The sequence below is a fragment of the Salvelinus alpinus genome, chromosome 19, assembly GCF_045679555.1.
Source record: "Salvelinus alpinus chromosome 19, SLU_Salpinus.1, whole genome shotgun sequence".
Taxonomy (NCBI): Eukaryota; Metazoa; Chordata; class Actinopteri; order Salmoniformes; family Salmonidae; genus Salvelinus; species Salvelinus alpinus.
Window position 1 is genome coordinate 43,857,791 of NC_092104.1, and position 20,213 is coordinate 43,878,003.

General features: G+C 47.1%; 1 protein-coding gene across 2 annotated transcripts in view; it reads left to right on the plus strand.

The window, feature by feature from the left end:
- LOC139545684 (proprotein convertase subtilisin/kexin type 5-like) overlaps positions 1-20,213 on the plus strand; it is a 40,697-nt gene that overhangs the window by 1,733 nt on the left and 18,751 nt on the right. For both annotated transcript variants that reach the window (XM_071353705.1, XM_071353704.1), the window contains exons 2-8: positions 2,471-2,575; positions 4,716-4,862; positions 10,711-10,854; positions 13,886-13,962; positions 16,122-16,210; positions 16,317-16,489; positions 18,546-18,758. In XM_071353705.1, the coding sequence (XP_071209806.1) occupies positions 2,471-2,575; positions 4,716-4,862; positions 10,711-10,854; positions 13,886-13,962; positions 16,122-16,210; positions 16,317-16,489; positions 18,546-18,758 (948 nt within the window). The remainder of the gene's footprint in view (positions 1-2,470; positions 2,576-4,715; positions 4,863-10,710; positions 10,855-13,885; positions 13,963-16,121; positions 16,211-16,316; positions 16,490-18,545; positions 18,759-20,213) is intronic.

Sequence of the window (20,213 nt, forward strand, 5' to 3'; positions counted from 1 at the left end):
GGCGGATGCCAGGAGAACTCTACCTGCCCCAATGCATAGGACCAACTGTAAAGTTTGGTGGAGGAGGAATAATGCTCTGGGTCTGTTTCATGGTTCGGGCTAGGCCCCTTAGTTCTAGTGAAGAGAAATCTTAACGCTACAGCATACAATGACGTTCTAGATGATTCTGTGCTTCCAACTTTGTGGTAACAGTTTTGGGAAGGCCCTTTCCTGTTTCAGCATGACAATGCCCTGTGAACAAAGCGAGGTCCATACAAAAATGGGTTGTTGCGATTGGTGTGAAAGAACTTGACTGGTCTGCAAAGAGCCCTGACCTCAACCCCATCGAACACCTTTGGGATGAATTGGAACGCTGACTGCGAGACAGGCCTAATCGCCCAACATCAGTGCCCGATCTCACTAATGCTCTTGTGGCTGAATGGAAGCAAGTCCCAGCAGCAATGTTCCAAAATCTAGTGGAAAGCCTTCACAGAAGAGTGGAGGCTGTTATAGCAGTAAGGGGAGGAACCTACTCCATATTAATGCCTATGATTTTGGAATGACATGTTCAACGAGCATGTGTCCGTGTACTTATGGCCATGTTGTGTATGTAAATATAACTAGGAATAAAACTGACGGATAGTAAACTGTAGCATCAGTACATCACCTGGTATAGAGTTCCTGGGTGGCAGAGAGCTCGGCCGTACGCACTACCCACTGTAGTGCCTTGCGGTCGGATGCCAAGCAGTTGCCATACCAAGCCAGTCAAGATGCTCTCGATGGTGCAGCTGTAGAAATGTCAGGGCCCATGCCAAGTCTTTTCAGCCTCCCGAGGGGGAAGAGGTGTTGCCGTGCCTTCACCACTGTGTTGGTGTGTTTAGACCATGATAGATCCTTAGTGACGTGGAACACTGAGGAACTGGAAGCTCTCAACCCGCTCCGCTATAGCCCCGTCCATGTGAATGGGGGCGTGCTCTGCTCTCCGTTTCCTGTAGTCCACGATCAGCTCCTTTTGTCTTGCTGACGTTGAGGGAGAGGTTGTTGTCCTGGCACCACTCTGCCAGGTCTCTGACCTCCCTATAGGCTGTTTCATCAGTGATCAGGCCTACCACCGTTGTGTCGTCTGCGAACTTAATGATGCTGTTGGAGTCGTGCACGGCCGTGCAGTCGTGGGTGGACAAGGGAGTACAGGAGAGGACTAAGCAAGCACCCCTGAGGGGCCGTATGCGAATCGGGGTGGGTCCAGGGTGTCTGGGATGATGCTGTTGTTGTGAGCCATGACCAGCCTTTCAAAGCATTTCATGGTTACAGATGTGCTACGGAGCGATAGTCATTTAGACAGGTCGCCTTGGCGTTCTTGGGCACAGGGACTATGGTGTTCTGCTTGTAACATAATGGTATTACAGACTGGGTCAGGGATAGGTTGATGTCAGTGAAGACACTTACCAGCTGGTCGGCGTCAGCTGATAATAATAACCAGTTTTTGCTTTGTCATTATGGGGTATTGTGTGTAGATTGATGAGGGGAAAATAAACAATTGCATCCATTTTAGAATAAGGCTTTAATGTGGAAAAAGTCAAGAGGTCTGAATACTTTCCGAATGCCCTGTAGGCTACCTGCTGTTGCCTTGTGTCTTCCACGTTCTGACAGTGATGCGGTCAAACGCCTGACTTCTGGGTCTATGAGAAATTCCACTGTAACAGTTGACACTGAGACTTTTTTTTTTTTCACTTTCAAATGTATGCCAAGCTAAAATCATTGTTTAACAAACCATACAACTACACTGCTTTTTCAATGACATGTACTGACCAGGGGAAAGCTATGATCCCTTATTGATGTGACCTGTTAAATCCATAATTCTGGTAACCGAATTACGTCACGGGTTTTTGATCTGTATTAAACAGAAATGCATATGAACGTCATTCTCTTCATGGTGATGTATCTGAATAGGTACACAAAACATCCTCCATTGCACTTTGCACTTGGCTATATTCTATCAAGCTTCGCCCCCAAGCAAGACTAAATTTGGTTGGTCCAGACCGGACCAAATCTGAACCAATCATAGACGTCTATGTTTCACATGTTTGGACAGCACAGTCCAGTAGAGTATATTATACTGTACTCTACTCATGTGTGCTCTACTGTACTGAACTCTACCCTGCTGTATTTAACTATACTTTACTTTACTGTGCTCTACTGACTGATTTCACATTGTGGCCAATTCAATTGCAGTCATTTTGTTACAGCTTTTCGGATTTGGTAACAGAGTGACGCGTTTTTAATCACTTAATATTTCATAAACAAAATGATCCGTTAAAAACACAGACTATTTGTTTTATATTTCTGTCTCATTTACATTCATAATGCCACCTCCTGATGTCTTCTTGGTACATAACCAGTGAATGCATCTGAAATTCCAACCTAATTCACACCATTTCGGATGCAACCAGTGTGTTTACTGTAGACTGATGGTGTGTGTTTTCCTCGGTAGATTGGCGACCTGAAGGACCACTATCACTTCTTTCACAGCAGGACCATCAAAAGATCGACGCTGTCCAGTCGCGGTGGACACAGCTTCATCTCGATGGAGCCCAAGGTAAGCCTGTCACGATCGCCACCTCAGTGTTCGCGGGCCTCCCAGACGGGTCATCGATGAGTCTCAGAGCACCGCCGTTGGTCTTGCCCTGGTGATGCGTACAGTCCAGGGCACAATTGTAGTTCAGCGCGCCGCCGAAAAGTCGACCAACCATAGTGCTGCTGAGCATAGTTGTCATCAATGTGAGATGTATTATACTCGCTTGAAACATTGTCCGTTTTGAACATATTCCACAATACTCCCCTCGGGGCAGGAGGCAGTTTGGCATTGACAGGCGTCACGGAGGGGGGAGAGAGAGAGCGCAGTGTTCTCTTTGCCTGTCTTCTTCCTCTGCTTTCTCTTCTGTGTGAGGGGTTGACAGGAAGGAGATGTGTAAATGATGTCAGCTGGCCCTGCAGTCTGAGCTGGGAGTCTGTCTGTTCAGGGATCAGTGTCCTATCATTCTGATGCCAGTCTCGTTTTGGGCAGGACTCTATCATGGGTGCTCTGGACTCAGTCTGTGTAGTCGGTTATTTAACTAATCACATTGTTATGCTTAGTTGTATAATGCCAGTCATCTCTGTGTGTTTGTGTGAGAGTCCGATGGGTGTAGCAGGCACGCCTTGTGTGTGTGTGCGTTGTGCGGTCTACCTGTTGGCACACAGGTCTCCGTGGCTTGGAGAAGAGGTGCTTGGGTGTGACCTCACCCTGGGGACCTTTTACCCTATTTAAAAAAATATATAATATCTGTTATTTAGCAGACGCTCTTATCCAAAGCGACTTACAGTAGTGAGTGGATGCATTTTCGAACCCACAACCCTGGCACGCGCCATGCTCTACCACCTGAGCCATACAAGACTTCCTCAAAGTAATCACTGATTTATAACAGATTTGGATAGGCAAGGACCCCATCACTTCTACTTATACGTTCTTGTCAGATCAGTGATCCCTTCAAGGAAGCGAGAAACGAAGGAAGTATGCATGACAAACGTCTGACTTCAACTGGCGCTCCTGCTGTACGGCTGGCCCTTTTGGATCCTGGTTGCCCTTGGTTACTGACCCAGTCAGTGAGAGAGGCAGAGACTGCAATAGAGTGAGAGCCACCTGCAAACCCTTAAGAAGGGGCAAAGCAGAAGCTGTTGTATTTCAAAAGCCCCCAGTCCAGTTCACCATCTGAAGGAAGAGGGAGAGTTCAGATCCGGTTCCTCTCCCTCTTAGTTCACTCTCAAGTCAGTGGTGGGAGCTAATGGATGACTGACTGCTGGGGTTCGACCTCCTGTCCAGGTGACTGTCTGAGGACTGTTGCGTAAGGCTTACCACTCGTCATGCACGAACACACGGACATAGACATGGTGTAGGCAGGCAGATAGAGAGACAGACACGCACACACATGCTGATGGCTCTGCTGTTCTGAGCTTAGTGAGGTGTGTAAACGGTTACTTTGAACCTGATGTTAATGACAGAGTAAAATGAGCAGAGACTTGTGCCTGCTGTCTTGTCTTCGCACCAGTCTGATCGCCCGCCATCACTGTTACATTTTGTATTTTTTGTTTCTTTCCATTTTAGACTTCACAACTACATCCTAGGTGTCCCACCCCCCTCTATCTTTCTGCCTGTGTTTTTCTTGGTCTACCCCATCGCTCTCTTTTCTCCATTTTTATTTAGTTTTCCCCCTCCGCTCTCTTTTCTCTCCTCCGCTCTCTGGAGAGACTGACAGAATTTCCCTCTGATATGATTGTCTACTTCACTACCCTTGTGCAAAAGTGAGATACAGCAGTCATTTATGTAGCTACATATCAAGTATAGGGCTCTAATCTGGCCAGGTGTGAGATTTCCTTGTCCATCATCCTGATTTTGAAATCGAAAAAAACCCTACCCAATGCTCCCAAATTTCTGAGATGAGCCAAGGAATTCTGTGAAATAAATCCATTAGGTTTGAGAGATTAGATGTGTGTGTGCGCGCGCACATGCATATGCATATGTGCACACTTGTCTGTCTGCCAGTGTTTACCTTTGTTAATATATTTCTCCACACACATTCCTCCATCTCCCATTGTCCACCCAAAACATGCTTGCCCGTGATGCCTTCGTATTCCTGTTCAGCGATTTGTTGTTTGATATTGTTTTTACTCACTGTCCAATGGTATGCCCTCTGCTTTAGGTGGAGTGGATTCAGCAGCAGGTGGTGAAGAGGCGGATCAAGAGGGATTACAAGGCGGCCCCTCACCCTCTCTCCAGCCCCGCCCAGACTAGCCCCGCCCAGTCCATCTTCTTCAACGACGCCAAGTGGAGCAGTATGTGGTACATCGTGAGTATGCAGATCAGGCCAAAGCCCAGGACTCAGGGTCAAGGGTCACCGGACTCACCACCACCCTGACCCACTTAATGGAGGGTCTACAGGGTGTGTGTGAGAGTGAATCTTGGGCTTAGCGCGGCTAAGGGTGTAGCGCGGCTAATGTCTAGACATCTTTTCACACCTTTTCTAATGACACAGAGAGGATTTAAATGCATACAGCAGTGTGAGATGACTCCGTCTAGACTGCACAAGCTATGCAGCTCTACACAGAAAGAATACTTCACTCACTTGTGGCTGCTAGTCACAAACAAATCATTACTATTTTGTGCAGTTGGTAAGCGCTCCGGTCTTTTTCTCTTCTTCTGGGTTCTGTCAATGGTTAACTTGGCAAAGATAATGCCAATACTTTGACTTTTGCGCTTCCACTTATCTGTCCAGTTTCATAATCGGTTATAATCAGTCATGAGTGTTTCCTGTTTATGTATGAGATTTACTAGTCTTTGTCCATGTTCACGTCTGTTGACGTTTGTTCACCTGGACATTAGTCTACAACTGACTTTCTCCATCCATCTCTGGACCTATTTAAAAATGGTTAAAATGCTTCCTTTCCTTCCTCTCCTCCTTGGACTAATAACTTATCTAGCATGATTGGACAGGTTAAAGCAAGAATTAAAGTTCATAGCTTTCACCAGTCCAAAAAATGTCAGATCAATGATTACTTCAAAGAATGGAGGAGGGAAAGTTGCATTTTCAAAGGATTCGAACAGGGCCTATGTCTATGGAATCAATCAACCAATGAAATGTATTTATAAAGACCTTTTAACATCAGCAGGTGTCACAAAGTGCTATACAGAAACTCAGCCTAAAACCCTAAACAGCAAGCAATGCAGAAACCTAGAGGGGAACCAGGCTCTGAGGTGTGGCCAGTCCTCTTCTGGCTGTGCCGGGTGGAGATTATAAGAGTACACGGCCATTTAAAGCCAGATTGTTCTTCAAGATGTTAAAACGTTCATAGATGACCAGCAGGGTCAAATAATAATCAGTGGTTGTAGAGAATGCAACAGGTCAGTACCTCAGGAGTAAATGTCAGTTGGCTTTTCATAGCCGAGCATTCAGAAGTCGAGACAGCAGGTGCGGTAGAGTCGAAAACCGCAGGTCCGGGACAAGGTAGCACGTCCGGTGAACAGGTCAGGGTTACATAGCCGCAGGCAAAACAGTTGAAACTGGAGCAGCAGCACAACTAGTTGGACTGGGGACAGCCAGGAGTCATCAGGCCAGGTAGTTTTGAGGCATGATCCTAGGGCTCAGGTCCTCTGGGAGTGGAGGGAGAGAGAGAATTAGAGGGAGCATACTTAAATTCACACAGGACACCAGATAAGACAGACTGACCCTAACCCCCCGGCAGATAGACTATTGCAGCACAGATACCGGAGGCTGAGAGGGGTGGGTCGGGGGACACTGTGGCCCGTCCGACGATAACCCCAGACAGGACCAACCAGGCAGGAAACCCACTGCCAAAGCACAGCCCCTACAGCACTAGAGGAATATCATCAACTTACTACCCTGAGACGAGGCTGTGTAGATCTCCACCGCACGAGCCCGAGAAATCGCAAAACTGGACAGGAAGATCACGTCTGTGACTCAACCCACTCAAGTGATGCACCCCTCCTAGGCACGGCATGGAAGAGCACTATTAAGTCAGTGACTCAGCCCCCGCAATAGGGTCAGAGGCAGAGAATCCCAATAGAGAGAGGGGAGCCGGCCAGGCAGAGACAGCATGGACAGTTCGTCACTCCCGTGCCTTGCAGTTCACATTCGCACCCCTGGGCCAGGCTACACTCAATCATAGGACCTACTGAAGAGACAAGTCTTCAGTAAAGACTTACACTCGGTCTCGACATTTATCTCTCACATGGATAGGCACACCATTCCATAAATAGAGCTCTATAGGAGAAAGCCCTGTCTCCAGCTGTTTGCGTAGAAATTCTAGGGACAATAAGGAGGCCTGCGTCTTGTGACCATAGCGTATGTGTAGGTATATATGGCAGGACCAAATCGGAGTGATGGGTAGGAGCAAGCCCATGTAGTGCTTTGTAGGTAAGCAGGAAAACCTTGAAATCAGCCCTAGCCTTAACAGGAAGCCAGTGTAGGGAGGCTAGCACTGGAGTAATATGATCAAATGGTTTGGTTCTAGTCAGGATTCTAGCATCCGTGTTTAGCACTAACTGAAGTTTATTTAGTGCTTTATCTGGGTAGCCGGAGAGTAGACCATTGCAGTAGTCTAATCTAGAAGTGACAAAAGCATGGATTAGCTTAAATGCATCATTTTTGGACAAAAGGTTGCTGATTTTTGCAATGTTACGAAGATGGGGGAAAATGCTGTCCTTGATATATTATTGAGTTTGTCAAAAGAGAGATCAGGGTCCAGAGTAACACCGAGGTCCTTCAGTTTTATTTGTGACGACTGTACAACCATCAAGATTAATTGTCAGATTTAACAGCAGATCTCTTTGTTTCTTAGGACCTAGAACTAGCATCTTTGTTTTGTCCGTGTTTAAAAGTAAAACATTTGCCGCCATCCACTTCCTTATGTCTAAAACACAGGCTTCCAGGGAGGGCAATTTTGGGGCTTCACCATGTTTCATCGAAATGTACAGCTGTGTATCGTCCGCATAGCAGTGAAAGTTGACATTATGTTTCCGAATGACATCACCAAGAGGTAGAATATATAGTGAAAACAATGGTGGTCCTAAAACAGAACCTAGAGGAACGCCAAAACTTACAATTGATTTGTCAGAGGACAAAACATCCACAGAGACGAACTGATATCTTTCTGACAGATAAGATCTAAACCAGGCAAGAACTTGTCCGTGTAGTCCAATTAGGGTTTCTAATCTCAAAATAATATGGTGATCGATGGTGTCAGTAAGGTCTAGGAGCACGAGGACAGATGCAGAGCCTTGGTCTGACGCCATTAAAAGGTCATATACCACCTTCACGAGTGCAGTCTGTGCTATGATGGGGTCTAAAACCAGACTGAAGCGTTTCGTATACATTGTTTGTCTTCAGGAAGGCAGTGAGTTGCTGCGCAACAGCTTTTTCATTTTTTAAAGAGGAATGGGAGAATCAATGTAGGAAGGGGGAAAAATTGTGTCACGGTGGGGCTTTTTCAAGAGAGGCTTTATTACTGCCATTTTTAGTGAGTTTGGTACACATCCGGTGGATAGGGAGCCATTTATTATGTTCAACATAGGAGTGCCAAGCACAGGAAGTAGCTCCTTCAGTACTTTAGTTGGAATAGGGTCCAGTATGCAGCTTGAGAGTTTAGAGGCCATGACTGTTTTCATGAATGTGTCAAGAGATATCGGATTAAATAACTTGAGTGTCTCCATTGATTCTAGGTCCTGGCAGTTCTGTGCAGACTCAACTGAGCTTTGGAGAAATACGCAGATTCAAAGAGGAGTCTGTAATTTGCTTTCTAACGATCATGATCTTTTCATTGAAGAAGTTCATGAATGTATTACTGCTGAAGTGAATGCCATCCTCTCTTGTTGAATGCTGCTTTTTAGTTAGCTGTGGACAGTATCAAAATGAAATGTTGTATTGTTCTTATTCTCCTCAATTAGGTTGGAAGAATAGGATGATCGAGCAGCAGTGAGGGCTCTTCGATATTGCACGGTCCTGTCTTTCCAAGCTAGTTGGAAGACTTCCAGTTTGGTGGAGCGTCATTTCCGTTCCAAGTTTCTGGAAGCTTGCTTGGGTATTCTCTGTGTACCAGGGAGAAACTTTCTTGTGACAAATGTTTTTAGGGGTGCGACTGCGTCTAGGGTATTACGCAAGGTTAAATTTAGATCCTCAGTTAGGTGGTTAACCGATTTGTGTACCCCAACGTCCTTGGGTAGGTGGAGGGAGTCTGAAAGGGAATCTTTGGGTTTGGAAGGGAATCTTTGGGTTGTCCGAGAATTGTATAGCACAGCTTTTGATCCAGGGTATGACTATGGCAATGAGTAGGTCCGGAGACATGTTGGACAAACCCCACTGAGTCGATGATTGCTCCGAAAGCCTTTGACGGGGTCTGTGGACTTTTCAATGCGAATGCAAATTTTCTAATTTTTGGTGACCTTATCTGGTATGACTACAAGGTCCGATAGGAATTCAGGGAACTCATTGAGGAACGCTGTATATGGCCCAGGAGGCCTGTAAACAGTATCTATAAAAAGTGATTGAGTTGGCTGCATAGATTTCATGACTAGAAGCTCAAAAGACAAAAACGCAGTAATTTGTTTTGTGTAAGTTGAAATTTGCTGTCGTAAATGTTAGCAACACCTTCGCCTTTGCCGGATTTGCCGGGGATATGGTCACTAGTGTAACCAGGAGGAGAGACTTCATTTAACACAGTAAATTCATCACGCTTGAGCCATGTTTCAGTCAGGCCAATCACATCAAGATTATGATCAGTGATTAGTTCATTGACTATGACTGCCTTGGAAGTGAGGGATCTAACATTAAGTAGCCCTATTTTGAGATGTGAGATATCACAATCTCTTTCAATAATGACAGGAATGGAGGAGGTCTTTATTCCAGGGAGATTGCTAAAGCGAACACTGCCATGTTTTGTTTTTCTCAACGTAGATTGAGGCACAGACACTGTCTCAATGGGGATAGCTGAGCTGACCACTGACTGTGCTAGTGGCAGACTCCACTAACCTGGCAGACTGCACCCTATCTCATTGTGGAGCTAGAGGAGTTAGAGCCTTGTCTATGTTCATAGATAAGATGAGAGCACCCCTTCAGCTAGGATGGAGTCCATCACTCCTCAGCAGGCCAGTTGTGAGACTCTGCTGTAGAGCTCATCACTCCCCCTAACTGGGAGGAAGCCAAAGACAATTACTCGATGCCGACACATCTTTCTAGCTAATTTACACGCTGAAGCTATGTTGCACTTGGTGACCTCTGACTGTTTCATCCTAACATCGTTGGTGCTGACGTGAATAACAATATCTCTATACTCTCTACACTCGCCAGTTTTAGCCTTAGCCAGCACCATATTCATATTAGCCTTTACGTCGCGGGATGATTCTTTTTAAGTCTAATATTGTGGGTAATGGAGTCGCCAATGACTAGGGTTTTAAATTTGTCATAGCTAATGGTGGAATGCTTTGGCAGCTCAGACCCCGTAACGGGTGGAGGAGAGGCCTGAGAAGGATCGGCTTCTGACTCCGACTCGTTGCTTAATGGGGAGAACCTGTTGAAAGTTTCTGTCGGCTGAATGAGCGATACCGGTTGAGCATACCGACAGCATTTCTTTCCAGAAGCCTTGAGAAAGTTGTCTGGCTGCGGGGACTGTGCGAGGGGATTTATACTACTATCTGTACTTACTGGTGGCACAGACGCTGTTTCATCCTTTCCTACACTGAAATTGCCCTTGCCTAACGATTGCATCTAAAGCTGTGCTTGCAACACGGCTATCCTCACCATAAGGGGATCGTTCTCCTGTATATTATGAGTACAGCAACTGCAATTAGATGGCATTATGTTAATGTTACTACTTAGCTTTTTTGGCTGGTGGAGGTCCTGTAGAAGAACCATGTCCAGATAAAGCATCCGGGGTGAAAAAGTTTAATGAAAAAAGTAGAGCGAGGAAAAAACTAAGAAGCTGGTAAATGTATTAAAAGTAAAAAATGAAATGTTTGACAGATAGCCAAGTAGCAACAAGCAGCACAACAGCACGGAGACACACTGTTGCCACAACACAGATGTGGCTCTTTGTTCCAGGATTATAACGACCACATAAGTGGGTTGCTAGTTTTGTTTCAGTGACGTGTGTGTGTGTGTGTGTGTGTGTGTGTGTGTGTTCCAGCACTGTAACGATGACATCCATAACTGCCAGTCAGACATGAACATAGTGGGTGCGTGGAAGAGGGGCTACACGGGGAAAGACGTGGTGGTCACCATCCTGGATGACGGCATAGAGAGGAACCACCCCGACATCATTCAGAACTACGTGAGTGTGTACTGTATGTTTGTGGGTGCATGTACACTGAGTGTGCAGAACATTAGGAACGCCTGCTCTTTCCCTGACATAGACCAGGTGATTCCAGGTGACAGCTATGATCCGTTATCAATTTCACCTGTTAACTTCTCTGCGCTACGGATCCCTTTAGCGGGATCATTTTCCTAAACAACTGCTGAATTGCAGGGCGTAAAATATTACTAACAATATTTATAATCATGCAATCACAAGTAAAATATACCAAAACACAGCTTAGCTTGTTGTTAATCCACCTATCGTGTCAGATTTTGAAAATATGCTTTGCAGCGAAAGCAATCCAAGCTTTTGTGAGTGTATCAATCAATGCTACAACAGCTAGCCCCAAATTAGCATGGTCAGAAAAGCAATAAAATGAATCGCTTACCTTTGATAATCTTCAGATGTTTGCACTCATGAGACTCCCAGTTATACAACAAATGTTCTTTTTGTTCGATAAATATTACTTTTATAACAAAAAAATGCCATTTGGGTTGCGCGTTATGTTCAGAAAACCAAAGCCTCATTCCGTTCGACGAAAATTCCAAAAAGTATCCGTAATGGTCGTAGAAACATGTCAAATGTTTTTTATAATCAATCCTCAGGTTGTTTTTAACAAACATAATCGATAATATTTTGACCGTAACCTATTCAATAAGCGAGAAAAAGCGCGCGCAGGAACTAATCAGAGGACACCTGATTAGTTTTGAAATATCTCGCTAATTTTTCAAAATAAAAGCCTGAAACTATGTCTAAAGCCTGGTCACAGCCTGAGGAAGCCATTGGAAAAGGAATCTGGTTGATACCCCTTTAAATGGAAGAAAGACGGGCCAGGAAACACAGATACATTTTTTTTTTTGTAATCACTTCCGGGTTATATTTCCTCAGGTTTTCGCCTGCAGAATCAGTTTTGTTATACTCACAGACAATATTTTGACAGTTTTGGAAACTTTGGAGTGTTTTCTATCCTAATCTGTAAATTATATGCATATTCTACGATCTGGACCTGAGAAATAGTCAGTTTACCTTGGGAACGTTATTTAAAAAAAATAATTATAATAATAAATCTGACCCCTAGCGTCAAGAAGTTAAATCCAAATCCGTGTAGATCAAAGGGAGGAGACATGTTAAAACATGATTTTTAAGCCTTGAGACAATTGAGTCATGGATTGTGTGTGTGCCATTCAGAAGGCGTGTTAACTGCAACGCAGCTGGCGTTTTCACGCTCAACATTTTCCAGTGTATTTCAAGAATGGTCCATCACCCAAAGGACATCCAGCCTGTGGGAAGCATTGGCGTCAACACGGGCCAGCATCATTGTGGAATGCTTTCGACACCTTATAGTGAAGGTGTTCCTAATGTTTTGTACACTCAGTGTATGTGTGGGTTTTGGATTGGGGTATGTGTGGTTGTGGGTTTTGGAATGGGGTATGTGTGGTTGTGGGTTTTGGAATGGGGTATGTGTGGTTGTGGGTTTTGGAATGGGGTATGTGTGGTTGTGGGTTTTGGAATGGGGTATGTGTGGTTGTGGGTTTTGGAATGGGGTATGTGTGGTTGTGGGTTTTGGAATGGGGTATGTGTGGTTGTGGGTTTTGGAATGGGGTATGTGTGGGTTTTGGAATGGGGTATGTGTGGGTTTTGGAATGGGGTATGTGTGGTTGTGGGTTTTGGAATGGGGTATTTGTGGGTTTTGGAATGGGGTATGTGTGGTTGTGGGTTTTGGAATGGGGTATTTGTGGGTTTTGGAATGGGGTATTTGTGGGTTTTGGAATGGGGTATTTGTGGGTTTTGGAATGGGGTATGTGTGGTTGTGGGTTTTGGAATGGGGTATGTGTGGTTGTGGGTTTTGGAATGGGGTATGTGTGGTTGTGGGTTTTGGTATGTGGTGGTGGGTTTTGGAATGGGGTTGTGGGTTTTGGAATGGGGTATGTGTGTGTGTGGGGGTTTTGGAATGGAGGTTTTGGAATGGGGTATGTGTGGGGGTTTTGGAATGGGGTGTGTGGGTGAGTTTTGGAATGGGGTGTGTGGGTGGGTTTTGGAATGGGGTGTGTGGGTGGGTTTTGGAATGGGGTGTGTGGGTGGGTTTTGGAATGGGGTGTGTGGGTGGGTTTTGGAATGGGGTGTGTGGGTGGGTTTTGGAATGGGGTATGTGTGTGTGTGTGTGGGTGGGTGGGTTTTGGAATGGGGTATGTGTGTGGGTGGGTTTTGGAATGGGGTGTGTGTGTGTGTGGGTGGGTTTTGGAATGGGGTATGTGTGTGTGTGTGTGTGGGTGGGTTTTGGAATGGGGTATGTGTGTGTGTGTGTGTGGGTGGGTTTTGGAATGGGGTATGTGTGTGTGTGTGTGTGTGGGGGTGGGTTTTGGAATGGGGTATGTGTGTGTGGGTCGGTTTTGGAATGGGGTATGTGTGTGTGTGGGGGTGGGTTTTGGAATGGGGTATGTGTGTGTGTGTGTGTGTGGGTTTTGGAATGGGGTGTGTGGGTGGGTTTTGGAATGGGGTATGTGGGTGGGTTTTGGAATGAGGTATGTGGGTGGGTTTTGGAATGGGGTATGTATGTGTGTGTGTGGGTGGGTTTTGGAATGGGGTATGTGGGTGGGTTTTGGAATGGGGTATGTGGGTGGGTTTTGGAATGGGGTATGTATGTGTGTGTGTGGGTGGGTTTTGGAATGGGGTGTGTGGGTGGGTTTTGGAATGGGGTATGTGGGTGGGTTTTGGAATGAGGTATGTGGGTGGGTTTTGGAATGGGGTATGTATGTGTGTGTGTGGGTGGGTTTTGGAATGGGGTATGTGGGTGGGTTTTGGAATGGGGTATGTGGGTGGGTTTTGGAATGGGGTATGTATGTGTGTGTGGGTTTTGGAATGTGTGTGTGGGTTTTGGAATGGGGTATGTGTGGGTTTTGCAATGGGGTAGGTGTGTGTTGCATATTCATGCCATTGGCCGATTTCTGCTGCTCCGCCCTCGGCCATAAGAACACCATGATGGTGAAGGTATTTCCTCTGTTTCCAGGACAACCAGGCCAGTTATGATGTCAACGGGAATGACATGGACCCCATGCCCCGTTATGATGCCAGCAATGAGAACAAGTAAGATACCGGGTCACAGCATCGCTCTCCGCTGTGTGTGTTTGCGCTCGCTATCTGTATAGTTCTGTAGTAGTGTGTGTGTGTGTGTGGAACTCTCCTCTGCCTGGGAGCCCTGTGTCCTGCGCCAGTTTGGCTGTCAGAGTGTTTTTGGACGCTCTAGCCAAAATGCCTTGGCAAACCCTCAGTGCTCTGTTGTAGATTGTTTTCTTAAAGAGACAGGAGGTTTAATAGCCCACTGCTTTCTAGACAGACCAGGGTCTGCAATGCCTCACTCCCTCTCTCTCTCTCTGTCCCCCTCTGACTGGGGTTTGTTGAGAAGTCTGTCACAATAATGGGTACGTTCCAATGTCCATACTAGCATACCGCTTAGAATGCATGGCCCAACTCATTGCTCTATTCTAGGCAGTATGCTGCTAGAGGGGATACTGGAACACAGCCATTAGTGTGTTCCTGCTACCTAAAGCTTACACACTACACGCTTTTCAGACAGATTCTGTATCTTTGCACTGTCCCAACTTGTCCAGTCTCCGATATCATACGAACATAGAGGGGAACATAGAGGGGAGAGGTTTTATGAAGGCTCCCCACTAACTGCTGATGCTCTCCAGACGTCCCTATCTGATACGTCTGCGAGTGTGGTGGTAGGAGCGCGCGAGTGTGGTGGTAGGAGCGCGCGAGTGTGGTGGTAGGAGCGCGCGAGTGTGGTGGTAGGAGCGCGCGAGTGTGGTGGTAGGAGCGCGCGAGTGTGGTGGTAGGAGCGCGCGAGTGTGGTGGTAGGAGCGCGCGAGTGTGGTGGTAGGAGTTCCAATTTGCCCCAGCTTTATTTTATGACACGGTACTGATTTGAAGAATGAGGACTCGCCACTTCTGATCCAGACCAACCAAAGAGACCAGAATGGATTGGTTACAGTCCACTCTACCGTCCCTTTCTTTTAAACCAGCAGTTTCACAGATGTTCAAAGTAAACGGACACTAAACTTGCATCCGCTGTGTGTCGTGTTACCTTTGTGTGTGTGTGTGTGTGTGTGTGTGTGTGTGTGTGTTTTTTTCCAGAGGAGAACAAGCTGTTCTTTCCGCTTATTTCCTGTGTGAGGAACGTATCCGCTGCTGAATTTGAACATTTCCATGTGATAGAATCTCTGCTATAATGTAGAAGTCCACTTCTGTGGGGTGAACCAAGGAATCACCTTGATCCAGTCAGTGTGTTATTGACATTGAACTTTAGTCATCCTACAGATGGGGTGGTTCAGAGTGATGCGGAGCAGGCATGGAACAGAGATGGGCTGAGAGCAGACAGCACGAGCACACACACCACACTCCACACGCGTACGCAGAGGAGACGCAGGCAACAGGCAGAACATGGAGCTGTGTGACGCCAAACGGACCTAAAGGATTTGGATGTTCCCTACTATTTGTCCGCTATAGGGGAAGAGCTGTGTTGTGGAGGGAGGTTCTAGCCAGGTGATGGAATACAGTACAGTGGAAACCATAAGCTAGCGAGGGTGTGCGCGTCTGCCTGCCACGGGTTAGATGCTGGGGTTGCCATGACGGCAATCAGTGGCGACTCTGGGCCGCTTGGTCCAGATGTTCTCGGCATGAGGGCTGGTCGTGCCGAGCGAGAGACTTTGCCTCTTCGTCCTCCTAAAAGTCACTCTTGTTTGTTTGCTCTGGTCACTGACCCTGGCCGATTGTCGCTACAGTCTGTGGCGGAATGTTACCCTTGTTTGTTGAGGGCTCGGGGACATGCAAAACATTTGTCTCTTTCACATTGTGAACATATTTGAGGGCTGTATGTAACCCAGTGCAGCTGCTGCTGCCTCTGACAGCAGGGCCATGTTCGTTACGCACCAAACTGAGGAAAACGAAAAAGCTATAAAACGTTTTCCATTGCATGCCCTTCTGAACAAGACTCAGCCCCTGCTACTGGCCATGAGTAGGCCTGTTCCTCCAGGCCGTAGGTTGAACTAAGTCGAACTCCACTTAGTTCTCCGCCATGCGTCTTTACCGGAACGTGCAGGGTGTCCGATGCTATCCTGACTGTTTGTGCGTTCTTCAGTGTATCTGTTTACATATTTGTGTGAGTTTTATAAATGTGCGCTTGTGGGAGTGTGGAAATGTGTTTATGTGCGTAATGTAAAGTGTACCTGCTCTCTCTCCAGGCATGGAACACGCTGTGCTGGGGAAGTTGCTGCATCTGCTAACAACTCCCATTGCACTGTGGGAATTGCCTACAACGCACGGATAGGGGGTGAGTGTTGGGTTTACTCTATGCAACTGTGCTTGAGTGTGTGATGTAAACTGTGTGTGCCAAATGTACTGTTTTTTCACTGTGTGTGTGTGTGTGTGTGTGTCAGGGGTGCGGATGCTGGACGGTGATGTGACAGACATGGTGGAGGCCAAGTCTCTGAGTCTGCAGCCGCAGCACATTGACATCTACAGTGCAAGCTGGGGTCCTGATGACGACGGCAAGACGGTGGACGGCCCCGCCTCCCTGGCAAGGCAGGCCTTCGAGAACGGCATCCGCATGGTGCATCTCTCTCACACACACACACACACACACACAGTAGACATGCACATTAAGTATACACACTTATACCCACGATCAAAACACCAATTCGCTCTCAGAAGAAGACTGGGGCGAAGAATACACATTGACTTGGACAAACGCAGGCAGTAACTGGGCGGCCAGTGTAATCAATGCCTCGGGGGCACTTCTAGACATTTCGATTAAAGAGCTTGGTCTGATTAGCATATTCATGTGCTGTATCCATATTCATGAGCGTTTTGTGGAGGTGGCTCAAAGGAAGAGCTTAGTCTAGGGGTTAAGTGGAGGGGAGTTGACTTCACAAGGTCGCTTGTGATGATGTCAGAGTGCCCTCTCCTTGCTGAGTCAGACATGCTGCTTACATTTTGATTATAGAGAAAGTAAAACAATGGTTAGATTTTGGTGGTGGGTTACGTACACTGAGTATTCAAAACATTAGGAACTCCCCTTTGCCCTCAGAACAGCTTCAATTCGTCGGGGCTTCCCATAGTGCTTCCCATAGTTGTCAAGTTGGCTGGATATCCTTTGGGTGGGGGACCATTCTTGATACACACGGGAAAACTGTTGAGCGTGAAAAACCCAGCGGTTCTTGACACTCAAACCGGTGTGCCTGGCACCTACTACCAGACCCCGCTCAAAGGCACTTACATTTTTTTTTATCTAGCCCAGTCACCCTCTGAATGGTACACATACACAATCCATGTTTCAATTGTCTCGAAAATAATTCTTTACTCTGTCTCCTCCCTTTCATCTACACTGATTGAAGTGGATTTAACAAGTGACATCAATAAGGGTGGCAGGTAGCCTAGCGGTTAAGAGTGTTGGGCCGATAACTGAAAGGTCGCTGGTTTGAATCCCAGAGCCGACTGTGAAAAATCTGTTGATGTGCCCTTGAGCAAGGCACTAAACCCTAATTGATCCTGTATGTAGGTCTGGATAAGAGCGTCTGTTAAAATGTAATAAATGTAAAGAGATCATAGCACTCACCTGGTCAGTTTATGTCATGGAAAGAGCAGGTGTTCTTAATGATTTGTGTTCTCAGTGTATGTCTTTGTTGTGCATGGAAGCTACAGAGTCCATTGGATTATTATGACAGATGGTTGGAGGTGTGTGTGGCAGCACCGTGGCAGGTTGGCCTACGGAAAGGGGATGTGACAGGCTAGTGAGCGGGGAGACTGTGTAACCAGTTGGAAGGGAGGAGAAAATGTGTTAGCCCGCGTATGTTTGTGAAATATTACTGACCTGTTCGGGAGAGGTGTGTGTTGCTGCTGTTAGGTTAGAGGGTGCAGGTCCGCCAGCCCCAATGCTCTCTTAGGTATCTTGAGCTAATTTCCTCCCTCTTGCTTCAATAAGTCATCATCTCCCTACCTGCTCTTTCACTCTCTCGCTCTCTTTGTCTCTCTCTGTTTGTCACACTCCCTCTGTATCTCTCCCCTCCTTTCTCGCACAGCTTCTCTCTTTCTCGCTCTCTCCCTCTTTTTTTTCCCCTCCCTCTCCCTTCAAAGCTGGTCCCAGTTTTCTCTCAGCGTTTGATTCTCTCCTCACTCAGAGGGGCTTCTATCTCTTATCACTGGCTGACAGAGGCCTTTTGAAGTGCTTCCCTCCACCTTTTATCCCCTCTGTGTGTGGATGTGTGTGTACATGCATGCATGCGTGTCTGTCTGTGTGTGTTTGAGTGAGAGTGACAGTCAGAGCTCACAGAGCAGTAGGCACCCTCCAGTTTCTCTGCCAAGTAGAGTCACCAATAAAACCCCATATAAATAGAATTATGGCATTTTGGCATCATTGACTTCATTTGATTGGGGATGCCCGCTCAAGTAATTGCATTTCTATGTAAATATCTCTGTTTACTGAAGCTGTGTGATAGTCCCGCTCCATTAAGTAATTTGGGCTAATGTAATTAATGTGCTCATTCCCCTGCCACTGCTGCGTGCACCTGCTATTACCATTTCGGCACCAGGTGGTGGAAGAACGTTTGTTCCCACGGGCAGGAAGTCCCGCCTCTGATCTAATTGACAATGATTTGATTTCCTGCCAGGGAAGGAAGGGGCGTGGCTCCATCTTTGTGTGGGCGTCAGGGAACGGCGGGCGGAGCCGGGACCACTGCTCCTGTGACGGCTACACCAACAGCATCTACACGATCTCCATCTCCAGCACCGCCGAGAGCGGACGCAAGCCCTGGTACCTGGAGGAGTGCTCCTCCACCCTCACCACCACCTACAGTAGCGGAGAGAACTACGACCGCAAGATAGTAAGTCTGTCTCTGAGAGAGAGAGAGAGAGAGAGAGAGAGACTGTGTGTGTGCGCTTGTGTATGGCTGTTCCTCCATTCTTACCACAACATACAGCAGCAGAGGGAAGAGCGAACTACGACTGTCTAATAGTTGAGGGGTGTGTGTGTGAGCTCTTGTGGCCCACACTCCGGAGACCTTCAGTCTGTCTTTGTAACGGCTATGAGGGTCTATAGCAGGATGGGATTGTATCAACACCACCAAGACCGAGGTGGTCTGCCAATGGAGCTAGCCCTCCACCCACCATGCCTGTCTTCACCATTGAACACAAATCACTGGCAATAGTCCCGTCATTCAAATACCTGGGCAGCATCCTCACGGAGGACTGCAGCATCGACCTCAATTCTAAACAGGATTAAGCATCAGCTGCCTTCGGGAAACTCAGACGCAGGGTCTTCTAAAACAGGGATCTCCCCATCCACACAAGTCGCCGTCTATCAAGCCGTCTGCATCACCACACTTCTTTACCGCTGTGAAGTCTGAGTCACTTAGTCGCCACAGCAAGCAGCTCGAGCGATTCCACGTAAGATGCCTGCAGTGAATCCTGGGAATCACCTTGCTCTTACCAACTGCAAAAGTATGGAGGCCATGGTCACCCAAACACCGACTGCTGGCTTGGGCATGTCATTAGAATTTCTTGTGAGCGCTTGTTCGCGGAAGATTCTGTACGGCCGGCTACATCTTGGCCGGCGGTCTGTAGGGGGGCAGATGCAGCGCTACAAGGACCAGCTGAAGAAGTGCACCATTTAAAAAAACTTTTATTTAACTAGGCAAGTCAGTTAAGAACAAATTCTTATTGTCAATGACGGCCTAGGAACAGTGGGTTAACTACCTTGTTCAGGGGCAGAATGACAGATTTGTTCCTTGTCAGCTCGGGGATTCCGAATTTGCAACCTTTCGGTTACTAGTCCAACGCTCTAACCACTAGGCTACCCTGCCGCCTCAAACCCACAGACCTGGAGGATGCCGTTTCCGACCGGTCCACCTGGCGGCAGCTCTGCCAGAGCGGTGTACAGAGGCGGGAGGCGGAGAGGAGCACAAAGAAACAGTAAAAACAGCTCAGGAGAGAGAGATTTATCGCAGGCAGTCCGTGCGCAGTCCGTGTTGGCGAGGGCAGGTATTTTTACGAACACGTAACCGATTCCTGTGTGGACAAACAAGCTTTGGTTGTTTTTAAAGCCCATGGCTTTTGAACCCAAGGCTGGGTGAATGAGGTCAGTGTGTCGGGGTCAAGCTGTGTGTCCTGGGCTAACCCCCTCCTACTCTCCACCGCTGGCCCAGGGTGCATTGGGGCAGACAGTCAGACAGACAGTGACTGTTGTCCCAGCTTGTCTGGCAGTGTTTTGCCACATTCCCAATAGAGGTTCTAGAGACCAAGCAGAGAAAGAGGGAGCGAGAGAAGGAGAGCAGTCACTA